Genomic DNA, 14,754 nt, shown 5'->3' with positions numbered 1-14,754 from the left:
AAAACTGGTACCCGACTGTTGCCTGAAGAAAACACTCGTCTCCTCCCATTGCATACTCGTGCGACTTAATTATCGCATCATCTCGTATCGCTTGTCCCTTTCTGACGCAACACTCTCTCGCCGCTCGATTAACCGATCTCCCGTTGAAGCGTCTCCCAAAATCCCGAAAATTGTGTTCGCTCACAGCGATCCAGACTGCTCGCTTCTTTTTCTCTCCTTCTGCCCTTCGCGCCGGAGACTTTAACGCACGAGATATACGGAGCGCGCGTGCAGTTTGGGAAGTTCCGTTCCCGTTTCGCGGCTGGCCACGGGGATAGCGAGCAAAACGACAAGCAGCCGCGTTGTGTCCCCTCGTCGTCTACCCCCCTCCCCCCGGTCTCTCGTAATTACGGCGCGGTGGTATCTCGTCGTCTCGGCGACGGCGAGCCGCGCTCGATGCAGCGCGATGCGCGGCTCACTGGAGGAAGAACTCGGCGAGAACGGCGGAAAGAACGAGGGAGACCGAGACAGAGAGAGAGGGGGGGGGGAGAGGGAGAAGGCCGAAAGAGAGAGACGGCGAGCGAGAGACGGGTAGAGAGAAATTCCAGCAAGAGCGCAGAATCCAGCGGTGATACGGCGCGACGGCGTTCAAAAATCCGCTGGAATCTCGGGGAAAAGGCGAGCGCGCCGGAGGAGCGCCCGCCGCAATTGGTCATTCGGCGATTTTTGCCGGCATTCATGCGTCCGTTCCACACGGTATTTATTGGAAAGGTTTCCCCCTCGGTACGCCCTCGGGCAGAAGAGTAGAAGAGCAGGAGGAGGAGGAGGAGGAGGAGGAGGAGAAGGAGAAAGAGAGGAGCGAGCCCGCGAGGTACTCCGCTAACTCGCGCGAGCGAGCCGATCTCACGTGTGCGCGCTCCTCTTCTCTTGCTCGCCGCGAACGCGCTCGTCGCGCGCACGCTCTCGCGCGCCGCTATCTTCCTCTCTCATTGAATATTCTCCGCTTTATTTACGGATGCCCGTCGAGATTTATCGTCGTTCGCGCTGCCCTTTTCGCTTTAACCTGCTTCAACGTCGTCCGCTCTTTCCTTTCTCGTGTTCGCCTCTCCACCGTCTAATGTTATTTCCTCCTCTGTCCTCCCCCCTCGCGCTCTTCTTCCACTTCCTTTGCTCCTTCTTCCACGTTGCCCCGCGCGGTAACATGGTACTTTTACCACATGCGGTACGCGCGGGAGGGGATGATGAAGATATTTAAAAAAGAAAGACACGGCTGCCAAAGTAGCTTAGAAGGCTATCGTGAGGAAGAGAACGTTGTCAGTCGCGGGAGAGACTGCCGTAGCTCCGTCGCGAACCAAGCCAAGTGACCGACGACGAGGTCTCCTTTCTACCACCGTGTTAACTCGACTTTGACATTGCAAGACTCTATTCCGCTCGGAGATACGTTCGATATGGGACGCGTCAACTATGACGTGTCAGAGATCAAACGGACGGAGAAGCGCAATGAACGCGTCGGCAACAAATTGCGCTATCGAGGGGAGAATATCGGCCGCGCGGCGGGAGCGTGAATCGCTCCCCAGGTAGCCAGCTGTACGATCTATTGCGCATGAATCGGCGCCGATCCGGCCCGATAGACCGTCTTCGCGGCTAAACAAATCAGCCAGTTGAGAAGGATCGAGAAAGAGATAGATAGAGAGAGAGAGAGAGAGAGAGAGAGAGAGAGACGGAGAGAGGGAGATGCCATCTACGTGCGTCGGTCGAGCACAACGGCGACATAATTCCCGCGACGCGGCGGCCCCGACGCATCGCCGCAAATTGCGCGCTTGCATAATCCGGCCGATCGATTAATCACCGCGAGATTTACGAGGGATCTGTTGAGCCCCCCCGCGAAAGCGCGCGAGAGAGAGACGCCGCCGCCGCCGCTACGTGCAACCGCGTACGCGCGCTCTCTTGCGGGCTCCGTATATGTCCGTCGGATGCTTCACATTTCTGCCGTTATATTAGGGTAACGCGGCAAATATCTTCGGCCTGCATTCTGAAAACGGCGCGTCGACGAGTCGTTACTCTCCGAATACGGATCGAATTAAATTACGCGAAATTATAAATTACATCGTCGACTCGCCAAGTCGAATCGGACTTGCGCCAAGCTGCATCGTTCGCTTCGGTTTTCGCGGACTTTCCGAGGAACTTGCGAGGAACTTTCATAAAATTTCCCTGTGGATTTTACCCTTTATTTTCTAGGAGTCTCAATTCTCGGATTCCTCCTCGAGACACTCACGAGGCATCGCGACGCGCTAAGACCGAATCCAAGCCGCGTCGCAGAAAAACAGAAAGAAAGAGAGAGAGAGAGAGCGAGCGAGGGGGGAAAGTAGAGGGAGCGAGTCCGATGAATTCAATAACGTGTTATTTCAGACTCGGCAACATGAGCGCGATTAGCATAATCGCTCTTTTAAGGCTCGCCGGCCTCCTCGTTGCGCCACGACACCAAAGTCCCGCGCGCACAGAGCGGCGCAGGAAAAAACGCACGCGCCGAGTGCACGGCCCGAGGACATTGCGCGACGTGGCGTGATCCACGATGTTACATAATTGACGAGCAAACGGATTACGATTGGCCCGGGGTATGCACACAAGCGACGTGTACACGTCCGCCGTGCTCGCGCAGGCAATTCCTGATGAACGTCCGCGACATTCCTCCGCGCTCGCGCGCGGCCACATTGAAACGAACGCCGAACGCAGCGCCGATACACACACCGCGTATATTTATGCATATGTCAGGCGGCGACGTTAATGCAATGCGGGTAATCGCCGCGCGAGAGACAGGCGGCGTAATCTCTTTTTACCCATAAACGGCCCTCCTCCCCCTCCCCCTGTTCTCTTCCTCTCCCCTTGCGTCGACTCAATTCTCCATTGGAGAGCGACAGAGAGAGAGAGAGAGAGAGAATATGCTCGGCGTTATTAGCGGCGTACGGGAGGTTCATAAAACTGGAAAGTGCATGCCGGCCATCGCGCCTCGCGCGAGCGCTCCTTCCTCGCGATACATTGAAGGCGACGAGACTTTTGTGAGAATCGAATCGTGCGCGCGGGGTGTGATCGCCGCCGCCGGCTTTTCCACGGGATCGTTGTGGGAAGGAAAACCGAGAGAACGCGATCTGACGTCCGCTGAGTATCGACTCGCTTCGTTACGGCCACTCGTTTATTCGTGCCCGTGTGCTGTTCCGAGTCGCGAAACTGCGATCACATCCGATCCGCGATCGTTACCCACTTTTTACGACAACGTCGATGCTTCGCGTGATATGAGGCGAAACGGAGCGTTGATGTTTCTCTCTCTCTCTCTCTCTCTCCTTCTCGGAAAAGAAATGAAAAATCGCGGGGGAAAAAATGTTTTCCGGGTTCAGGAAGCGAAGTGACCCGCTACGCGGTTGCGTTTTATCGCCGGCCGAGAGTTGTATCCTCGACGTCCCCCGCGGGGACGCGCGGGAAAGAGGAGGGAACGTTACGAGGGGGAGAGTCGAGGAACGACGCGAAAGCGAGAGAAAGAAGAAGAGGAGGACGAGGAAGAAGAGGAAGACCACTCGCAATTAAACACGGCGTAAGTCCCGCTTCGAGGATAATGCCCCGGAATGCTGATAATTGGCTGAGCCGTCCGGGCGACCCGAGACGAAGAAGGCGGAGGGGGGAGGGGCACAGGTGCACCTGGCAGCGCGGCATCGCGAGATCACCGGCTCGCGATCCCTCCTGTCTAATTGATTCGTAGTGATTTATATTATCCGCCGTTTCGCCGCACACACCTTCAGCATCCCCCCTCCAGGATTGGCCATCGAAACGATCGTCAAGAGCCTCAGGAAAAGAACTTTCTCGTCGTTCGACGAGCTTGGCGATGTTTCAACACATCGCGGACGAATCGCGAGAGGTCTCGTCTTCTCCTCGTCATCATCCCCAAAAAACAGCAATTGTTATATTCGATAATTTTCAACAATGATTTCACTTCTGTGCCTAGTAGATAATTTTAATTAACCTAATCTAAATTGCACGGATAACGACGAAGGGTCTCTCCGATGCAGAGCTGTTATTAAAAATAATTTTAATATTAATTTGCATTCTCCTGAGTCAACTCGACGATATCGCGAATTTTATATTCGGGACGAGACGGTCAACAAAACGCGAGCCGCTAGCCAAGTTATCGCTCTTTCGCAAAATCACTTCGCGAAATTTCCCCCTCGCTTTTCCTGGATTTTCGGATTTCTTCGAGAGTCGCTCGGTCTTAGGACTCGGGACGTCAACGACGCTCGGAGAAGGCCGCGAAGAAAAAAAGAATAAAGAGTAACGCGGACGGGACTCTCTCTCGTAAACGATCCGGCCGTGTGTGAGCTCGAAAGGGCTCGATGCTTCCGTCATGTTAAAGGGCCGGCGTGCCGGTTCGAGCGGTGGTTGGAGCCGGAACGAGATAGAACGGGCGAGAGCGATCGATCGGCCGTGGAAGGAGAAGCGACGAGCGCGGTCGCCGTCGCCGGGAGCCGCCGAGAAGAAGAGAGAGAGAGAGAGACAGAGAGAGAGAGAGAGAGAGAGAGAGAGAGAGAGAGAGAGAGAGAGAGAGAGAGGGGACGAGAAAAGAGAGCTAGACGGGGGGAGCCCACCTCTCCTACCTCTCTCGCTCTCGAAGCCCGAGAGATATCAGATCGCTCGTATAAAACTATCGTATCGTTTAAATACGCACTGAAAGGTGAGGCGATGCATCAGAAGATACGCGGGCGGTGGCAGGCAGCAGCCTCCTCTCTCTCCTCTCTCCTCCACCCCCCAGCCACCTCCCGAAGCCCGCGTCCTCCTTCCGTTCCGTCCGCGCTGTCGATCCGCGCCGAAGATACCCGCCTGGAATCCATGGGAACCACGGAGAAGCAGACTTAACGCGTATAACCCCTTCCCAGCATCGCGGTGCAGCAGGTCCTCCACCCTGGAGGACCGCTTTCGCCTTACCTCCCGGCTGTCCTTCCGCGCCGTCGTTTCTACCCTCGACACACGTGTACGCACTTTCTTTCCTTTCACTCTTCGATCCTCCTCGCGTTTCTGCCTCCTTTCTCCGTTCGGCAACGTGGATCGATGACGGGGTAGCGGCGCATCAGCTGTATGCCTGGAGCCGCAGGCTTCCGAGGACGAGTTGTCCTTTTCGACTCGATATCGAGTATTTCCCAATTTCACCCGCGACGTGAAATTATATGTCGTTCGAAATTGAAGGTTCTCGTCGTGAGTCCTGCGTGAATCTCCGAGGAGACGGAGCAGACGTCGAGACCTTGCCGAGAGTCCGTGTGGACACCACGAGAGAACGCGAACGGACGAAAATGACGGGAAAAATGATGGCTCGCGAGGGAGAGGATCAAAATAGTGTGACTCTCGCCGGGGTGGTCTCTCTCTCTCTCTCTCTCTCTCTCTCTCTCTCTCTCTCTCTCTCTCTCTCTCTCTCTCTCACGGCGCTCTCTCGCGGCGCGGCGCTCGACGTAATCGATCGGTCGCTGTTTATATCGGGATAATTGACAGAAAAGACAGCGCATCTCTCGAGTTTTCAAGGAGGACGACGAGAGAGATGCGATCGCGCCGCGCGCGCGCGCGCGCGCGGCGATTCCGCATCGCCGACGCATCGCTCCGCTCGATATTCACGCCGCCTGCCGCCGGCCGAACCCTCCCCTCCTTCCCCGTTGCCCCGTTGGAATCCGTAATTGGCCGGACATTCCACGTTATGAGTTAATTCCGGCGTGTGTGTCGGCCGCGCGACGGAGATTATATCGCCGCGCGATTCGACAGAGATCCGCGAGGGGCGATCTTATTTTTGCGACGGATGTGCCGCTCGCGGCGTGGCGGTGCCCCAGTTAGTCTAACGAGGGGACGCGTTGAGATTCGCTCGCATTGAAATTCCGCACCATGCGTCTCCCGACGCGTTGTCCGCCCTCGTTGAGTCTCACGAAGATGCGCAAAGATCGTTGGATACAGTTGGATCGGGCTTGTGTTACATCGCCGCGGCGGAAGGATGTAACAAAGGAGGAGAGTCCGCGCTCACTCGACGCTTGGAACAATTCATCGATCCCCCCTCGGCCCCTCGCGCGCGCAAGCGCGAGCGCGAGAGCGAGAGCGCCGCCGGAAAGGTCTTATGGAAAGATGGAAAAGCGTCGTGGCGGCGCCTCTTTCGGCTTTTATATTGAAATTTCAATCAGCTGCAGCGCGCGCCGTTTCGAGGACCGTTTTTGAGAGCCGAAGGGCGCCCCTTCGTGCAATGCGGACGTAATTAATAATAATATCGGCACATAATAATGAAACCGAAGAGTCGCGTGGAACGCGACGCAGAATGCGGAAATGGGAAGGCATGGCTGGACGCGCGACGCGCGTCGGCTGCTTCTGCAAGAACCGGATGCACATAGAGCCTAGAGACAATGGGCGAGACGAGCGGGTGCGGTAGCGATCTTCCGAGTTTTGAAAAGGGCTTCGGAGCGGCGGGGGGGGAGGGGAGGGGAGAGGAGAGTGAAACCGCGCGTCGCGCGCATTGTCCGCTTAATGATTGAGTGGAGACGTGGCAGGTGAAACCGAATACAGACGAGGAGCCGCGCCGGCCCTGTGGAATCTCCGTGGATCCCCGCGGGTCCACCCAGCGGGGCCAGACAAGCGTGGACCCGAATTGTGGGACCCGTCGAGATGGGCGTCTGCTCCCAAGACCTTCGGGACATTGACGATACCCCTTTCATCCGAGCCCATCTTTTCGTGCGGTCCGTTCGCGACCGGCGCCACCCACATCTCACGGAACTACCGGATGGAATTTGCAATTCGATATCTCGGGCGAGGGGTGCGTACGCGGATTCAAGGTGACTCAAGGATGAATGATTGAAAGGGCTCGGACAGGGTGCGCTACGCGCCCCGGAATCTGCGCTCTTGGTTCTGAATCTTGGCGACCGAAGGCGACTACCGTTGCCGCGTGGAGTTGCATCATGAGACAGCGGTTGCTTTATAGAGACGTTAAATCATGAATTACACTGAGAGAAAATGTATGTGATATTTGGAACTATAATGATATAGTAACTAAATTATAGTCCGAAATATCATATTTATTACCAGTAAGTATTACCATAATATCGGTAATAATTACGGATATAGGCACGGTATAACCAACCGTATAATATTTTTACTAAGAATTGTAGTAAGTTAAACTAAAATTATTGTATGGATACAGATATAAAATGGTGGGTAAAGTAACTCTTTTATATAGTCAATATTACCTGAATATTTTTGCTAAATGATGATACGGATGTAACTGTATGAATATTAAATCTCACTATATTTGTGAATGAGAAATTACCATAAAATGGTGGTAAAAGTAACTAAACAATTGTTTAAGACAATCATTGACTATATATATATTTGTGTTTATTCTACTATATTTTGCAGGTTCCACGAACTATAAAAGTACGGTTGACGCCAAAATGAACTATAAAATATAGTGAGATTATAGTTAATTCAACTATATTTTTCTATCAGTGCATACGCTTGATCGTTGAGTGGGAAGATTTCAAGTATTGGGCCGCATTCGCAATCGACGTCGGATTTCTCTGATAAGGTTCCAGGAGCGATGCATATACATATATTTATTACGACGCTCTGCTTTTTCCTTTCTCCGAGGAACATTTTCTAGTCTGACCTGCCCGGTCGTTGAGATCCCGACGAAATCGTGACACTCTCCGAGCGCTGGATGCTGTCGATATGCCTAAATTCCTCCTTCAAGCAAAGAGACGACCACGGAGTTTGCACTCGCCTTCTTCAGAAGCGGATTATCGCGAGGGCTCTCGCGCCGCGGCTGCGCGCGGCGATTTCTCACGTCCGCGGAAAAACGCCCGAAGAAGCGTTAATCGCATACCGCCGCGCCGGCTAATTGGCATGCACCGGCCTCCATTTCGCCATATAAGCGACTACCGCGCGTGCACCGTGTCTAATGTCAAATTACACCTTACATCGCACGTCTATCTCGCATACGCGCGCGCGCGCGCGCGCAATACTCCGTAGACGCTGCCGATCTGTATAACTCGTTCACGGCTGAACGCTGTCGTAATCGGACCTGCCTCCACGGATTAACTGACCCAGATCACACTCGGCCAGAGCAACGATCCCGGTGAGAGAGTCACTCTGTAAAGTGTCCGTCGACAGGTTAGTCAAATGTTTCTAGGACCACAACGTTGCCAACGGGAGAAACAGCGAGTAAGAGGAGAAAGTAGTAAATCAGCGTGCAACGTAGGCGCGTTCACATTGTAGACGGCAACCGCACGAAGAGGTGTCATTAGTATTTGCTTGCAAAAATTCGTCGCCTCGAAAGATGCGTCGTTTTAGAGAGATAAAATCGGATAATCGCCCGAGAGGTGGCGGAAAGTAATGAATATATCAGTGGCAAGTTTGATTGAACATGACGTGAAGAAGCCACGAAGAAGATACGCAGAAAAACCCCGCGAGCTTTCGCAAGTCCCTGATATGCTAATGTCACATGTTAATTATATTTAATTATACATTAAATTAATACGCAACGCACTGCGCGACGCGCGCAGTATGTAATCGCGTAAATGTAAAAAGTGCAAGTAAATCTGCGCAGACGAGCGGCCGACTCTACGATCCACGATTCTCCCGCAGCCTTCTTTTTTCTCGAGTATCTTTAGACGGTCCCTTCGTGTCTACAGAACGACGTCATTAATTAATGTATCTCAGGAGTCCGGCATGCACGCACGCACGCACGCACGCACGTACGCACGCACGCACACGGGAAGGCCCGAAATTGTCTTATTCGCCGGTCGACGCGTAATCCGATTTGTTTCCCGAGCGATCTGATTGCGCGACCTTCTTCAACCTTCCCTCCCCCCTGACCCTCCGCCGACGTTGCTCCTTATCTCCCCGGCATCCTCCCTGAGACCTCTTTGAGACTGCTTGCGACGGACTCTCTGGGAAGATTCTTGCCGATTCCTTTTTTTACGCCCGCCGCCCCTCGCTTTACCGCGCACATATGCGCGCGCCGGGCGCGCCTCTTCTTGTTTCGCGATCGGTGATTTACGTCGCGGACCACGCTACCACGGTAATAGTCCATTAATTGATCCCGGATTCCCCGCCGTGTGCTTTCAGATACGCGGGAGACGGGTTTCGTGAACGCCATCACCGCCGCCGGAGTTACTTATGCGGTTACCAGAGCCTGCACTATGGGTGACCTCGTGGAATGCTCCTGCGATAAGATGACGAAGGGTAAAAGCTTACCTCCCCTCTCTCTCCCTCTCTCTCTCCCCCCCCCGGTCCCTCCTTGCTTCCTTGCGATCTCATCCGTGCGTCTCGATTTCGGCTCTCATCAATTTCGCATCGGAGCCTTCTGCAATCTGTGGGCTCTTAAGAGGCCTCGCTCGATGCTTTCCGCCAGAGATTATGAGGGAACGCTCGAGACTCGTCGTCCCTCCAGCGCTGCGACTAGAAAATTCTCATGCTCGTTTTCATTAGAAATAATATCGTAGTCGGACGATACTTCTTGGGCGGGGGGACTTGGTTCGCGTTTTATTATTTGCGCGGTTTTTCTCTTCGGGGAGGGACAGTATCAATTGGCTTGAAAAATTGAAAGATCACGCGGATTCGCGCGAGATATCGCCAAGTCTCTCGGGGATGAAATAACGGGAATGGGAGAATGATGATTTTCTCGCAGGTAATCGTTTGGCGAAGTTCGCGCGTACGCCTGAGGGGAAGAAAAGTTTGCCAACGGAGGGAGACTGGGAATGGGGAGGATGCGGCGACAATGTGAACTTTGGCTTCAAGAAGTCGCGGGACTTCATGGACGCGCCTTATCGGAAGCGGAGCGACATCAAGACGCTGGTGAAGCTCCATAACAACGACGCCGGCCGACTGGTAAGTCGTTCGTTATTCTTTGGTCAATTCGACGATTTCTACCTGCGATTATTTCTCTCATTGTTTCATCTTGCTCAATACGGCGGTAGGCAAAAGAATTACTTCCTCCGGCTATTTGCCGGTAAACCGGCATAATCTCGTCCTACCATTCTCATAATCGCGCACGATTATGCCGAACGCGACGGGAAAATCACGTTTCACCGGTCGTGGATACTCGAAGAGCCCCGAACAAAAGTCCCGAACATCGCGGATCTCCACTTTGCTTATCGCAAAATGCACAAACTGTGATTTCCGCATTGTCGCGAAGACAGACGATCAAGCTTCACGATCACACATCTCGACAACGAGAACGCGCTACCTTCTTCGCTCTTCTTCAACGACTCCTCAATACGCGGGCTCGATTCCCGCGTCGATCGCGCAGTCGCTCCTAGAGCGACCAAGCCAGAGTGTACATTACCGGCCGACGCGCTATTTGCATTCGCTCTTCAGGCCGTACGGAACTTCATGCGGACCGAGTGCAAGTGCCACGGGCTCTCGGGCTCATGCACGGTGCGCACCTGTTGGCGCAAGATGCCGCCGTTCCGGGAGGTCGGCAACCGCCTGAAGGAGTCCTTCGACGGCGCGGCCAAGGTCATCCCCAGCAACGACGGCCACAGCTTCATCACCGAGGGCCCCACGATCAAGCCGCCCGGTAGATTCGACCTCATCTACAGCGAGGACTCGCCGGACTTCTGCAAGGCGAACCGGAAGACCGGCTCGTTGGGCACGACCGGTCGCCAATGCAACGCGACTAGTCCCGGGGTCGACGGTTGTGAGCTCCTCTGTTGCGGCAGAGGCTACGACACGAGAGTCGTAAAGGAGAAGGTCAACTGCGGCTGCAGGTTCCACTGGTGCTGCGAGGTCACGTGTAACACGTGCCTCGTCAAGAAGACCGTCCACGCCTGCCGTTAACTTGCGACCACGCAAGCGGGCGAACTCTCAACCGGGATCCATCTATGCGGCAGCATCGATCGGCGATCAGACTCACGCTCGCGCTCTCACGGTGGTTGTTGGGTCTCCGCGACGCGGTGTTCTCGTGAAGAGAGACACCGCGCGGCTGGAGAATACCGCGGAAGAGAAATGACCGGAGAGTATTCTCTCTAGCGCACAAGTGATCGCGGACGGAGACGTCGCGACCCTGTCGCGAGGTACCCTGAACGGCTGATGATTGGATTCGAATGCACGACACTTGCGTCTTTGTTTCGCCGACGAGGAGGGATGATCCGCGATCGATATTTTCGTTCACTCGACTCACTGTCGGTGTCTTCATGTTTGATGTTGTAAATTTTCTCCGATTTATTGTTACAATTGGATTGGCCGTTCGATGTGTCTCCGCGCGCACCGCCAAGCGATCGTCCGATCGTCGACGGCGAGATCGCCCGACATCGGCGACGTTGAACGCGATTGAAGAAAAGGGAAAGAAACTCGTCGCTTCTCACTAAGCGTCCTTCCTCTCTCGGCGCGATCGTGATAACATTCTGCTACGTATAATAACGTATAATAACGTCTGTGTGTAATATATCAATCTCTAGGATACAGCTTGATCGTGTAGCGTTTAACTCGACGACGAGCGTTCGGGTGACATGTGATTTACGATTCCCTCGCCGCGAGTGCGCGGGTTTATGAATTAGGTCTAGGTCTACTAAGGGAGGCAGCACGCGAGATATATCTCCGACGGACATTCATCTCGCGTGCTGCGACGCGGGCTCGAGGTCGTCAGTAGTGCATGCGCGAGCTAAGTCAGACGCTGGTCGCTCGCGCGAGGCGACCGCCGCGCGCGCGCGCGCGCGCGCTCACGAGGCAGCTCGAGTGCCCTCTCGGCTGCTTATGCTCGGCCGCGAATGATCAGCGGCTGTTTGAGACCCGCACGCATCCTTGACATCTCGTAGCAACGACTTCGCTGCGCCTCGCGTCCGATCTCGCGCGACGGAGGTGAGAGGTCCCATCGGAGCTTCGTCAAAATCAGACGCGTCGTAGAAACACACACAAAGTGCGGGAACAAATCTCTCACGCTGTCCGCGGATTTGTGGTCGGAGATTTTTTTACTGTTACAATACGATCAGGCCGCCGCTTCTTTAGGTTCTCCTCGCTTCAGGACCTCCCCGAATTAATAACGACTCGGATCAAAAGAGTAACGTAATGACACTCCGTAGCGGGATTCTGCAACTCGTTGACGATAACGGTATCGCCGTTGCGCAAGTATAATATGTGGCAGAGAAGATGCGCAATGTTATGTAACGAGCCGAAAACTGCCATTATCAGCACATTAGGAGTTACAAAATTCCGCTACTGCAGACTTATTTTGCAGAAACTTTCAACGACAAGTGTCTTTATCGTTTCGTTGTGCCACCTTTCACTACGCAACGACAATATATGACAAGTTACAACTTACAGAATAGGCCTGCCGAATAGATTTCTCTCCAATCTGTATAACACAAAGTGTCATTAACCGGAGCAGTCACTTTTTTGACAATCGAGACAGTAAATAACAACAGTGAGAGATCTCGTCGACGAAAGTTGTAGTGAAAAGAAGGACTCTATCTTTTATATTTATTCTTTAAGAGACGCGCGATCGGCTTGCAGTGCGTTTCAACGAGAAACACGAATCGTTCGGGGGCGGAAGTGGAGCGAGGTGATCCCTCTGCTTCGTAAGAACAATCGATCGCGGCTATGTAGGATGTAGTTGTTATCAGAATCGCCGAGACGCGCGAGGCGATCGGCTTCATTAATTTCGGGTGTCGAAGCTTTCCACGTATCTCCACTGCTCGTAATACACTTTAAGGCGTACACGTTTAAGTCGTATGGCGAATTTACTTGTAAAGCGTGCTTCGCCGAGGCGTCGTAACGCGCCGGCGTTCGCACCCTTCGGCGGATTGCTTCTCCGCTTTCAAAGCGCCGCGAGCTCGGACTGCCGCAGCGCAAGCCCTGAGTCCCGGTATCAATTCGACATCAACGGCACGGAAAACATCGCGTCTAAGTGCCCCACGTCCGATCGCCACCTCCCGCCACGAGTTCCCGTACCGATCACGCAGCTCGATTTCTCCCGGGGCTCGGGATTACGCTCTCTCTCTCTCCCTCCCTCCCTCCCTCTCTCTCTCTCTCTCTCTCTCTCTCTCTCTCTCTCTCTGTCTCTCTGCCTCTCTCTCTCTCTCTCTCTCTCTCTTTCTCTTTCTCGCTTTATGCGCGCGTATCCAATTATGTTGCTTTTGCCGTCGCGTGACATAAGCTTTTTGTGCCATACCTTGCGACTCGATCGATCGACGCTTTGGCCACACGTGCGCCCGCTGCCCGCCGGCAGAGAGACGCACGCGAGACTTCTCCGTTTCTCAAGTAATCGCTCCTTATCGATCCTCGAGTCTCAACGCGTTTCGCAGGACTTCCTCTCTTCCTCTCTCTCTCTCTCTCTCTCTCTTTCTTTCTCTCTTCCTCTTTTTCTTTTTCTTCTCTCTGTTTCTTCCTCTCTCTCTCTCCCTCCCTCTCTCTCTCTCTCTCTCTCTCTCTCTCTCTCTCTCTCTCTCTCTCTCTCTGTCTGTTGTGTATATATAAGACTGAATTATCGAAGTTGCGCTGTCGCACGTGATGCGAATTGAGTACGAGTAAAATTATATTCACGCGCGCGAATCTTGTCTGTTACGATTAAGATTATGATGCGAGTTGCTCATCGGTCTAGCCGATGAACGACGACCGTCGTCTAAGGACGGAGACAGGACGGATGGATAGAAATACATAGACGATTGTATTGCGAATCACACCATGTGTTTTCAGTTTATCCACTACGACTTATCCTCGCTCCCGCTCTCGCTCCCGTTACGAATTATCTGAGATCGCAGGTAAGTGAACAAACGGACTGTATACTTTGATGAATATCGTGCGCGATGTATTTATTTCGGGCGATAGAGCCGGCAAAGAGCCCACAAAGAGCGTTTCACACGCTCTAACCTTTTCCTTTCTGTGTAACGTTAATTCATTCCATATTAGCTCCGTCGCGTTATTCTTCTTTTCGTAATCTGAGCTTTACCGTGTCAACGGCCTCCATTTTCTATTCTGGTGCAGGTACTCGGCGAGCCTGGCGTTCCCTTGTAACCTCGATTATAACTGTTATTTGGATAGGATATTTCGGAATCTTCCGTCAAACTCGCTCGGTGAGAAGGGGGGAAAAGGAACGCTGAAAACTTAATCTCGAAGGACGCCCCGACACGTCCCCGAGCGGCGACGGAGGGAGTTTGCCCCTTCGTTCTCACGTGCCTGGGAACGTGATAATAAGGATAAATTAAGGAAACATCGAGAATTGAGAGGCCCCGTATATCACCGCGCCGTGTAGAACACAGGCCTTTACCTGTAATTTCGGTCTTATACACGAGCGTGTTTCACGGGCAATAAAGAGGACTGCTGCCATCTCTTGTAAAATAGTTTTACGGCGACCGGCAAGAGGAATTTCGCATCACCATAAAGGCCGGTCAAGGGCTCGCGCCGTATCGTGCGCACGCGCGCGAGCGCGCGCGCGCGCGCGCGCGCTCGCCGCATTTCGGCGATAGCGGGAGCCATAAACCGAAAAGAAGAAGAGATCCCTCTTTTCCTCGCTTTATCTCTCCGCGTATTTTCCCGCTCTTGTCCGCCGTCGGGCAAGTTTCTTTCCTTCCTCCGTTTTCCCTTCCTCCTCGCCCGAATTCTCGAGTTCGAGATAAATCCAATGACGAACAGCGACAGGCAGTGCTTCCTCGGCGGAGCTCGTCGATTAGACGCGGCGGGTGCCGCGATCGACGATTTCTCGCGGGAAGCTTCGCGCGCCTAGCGACACACGCGAGAGATTGCGCGTTCGATCGACGGCGATTCAACCACCGCCGC

At 53.7% G+C, this 14,754-nt stretch overlaps 1 protein-coding gene across 1 annotated transcript in view; it reads left to right on the top strand.

Moving 5' to 3' along the window:
• Positions 1-13,006, top strand: part of LOC105189290 (protein Wnt-6) — a 41,448-nt gene extending 28,442 nt beyond the window's left edge. Inside the window, exons 3-5 of the mRNA XM_011151301.2 lie at positions 9,109-9,225; positions 9,671-9,870; positions 10,360-13,006. Of these exons, the coding sequence (XP_011149603.1) occupies positions 9,109-9,225; positions 9,671-9,870; positions 10,360-10,821 (779 nt within the window). The 3' untranslated portion in view covers positions 10,822-13,006. The remainder of the gene's footprint in view (positions 1-9,108; positions 9,226-9,670; positions 9,871-10,359) is intronic.
• Positions 13,007-14,754: the final 1,748 nt, after the last annotated feature.

This window comes from Harpegnathos saltator, unplaced genomic scaffold (genome assembly GCF_003227715.2).
Source record: "Harpegnathos saltator strain DR-91 unplaced genomic scaffold, Hsal_v8.6 scaffold374, whole genome shotgun sequence".
In the NCBI taxonomy this organism is placed as follows: domain Eukaryota; kingdom Metazoa; phylum Arthropoda; class Insecta; order Hymenoptera; family Formicidae; genus Harpegnathos; species Harpegnathos saltator.
The sequence above is the reverse complement of the archived record's forward strand: the minus strand, read 5'-3'. Positions and strand labels throughout refer to the sequence as shown.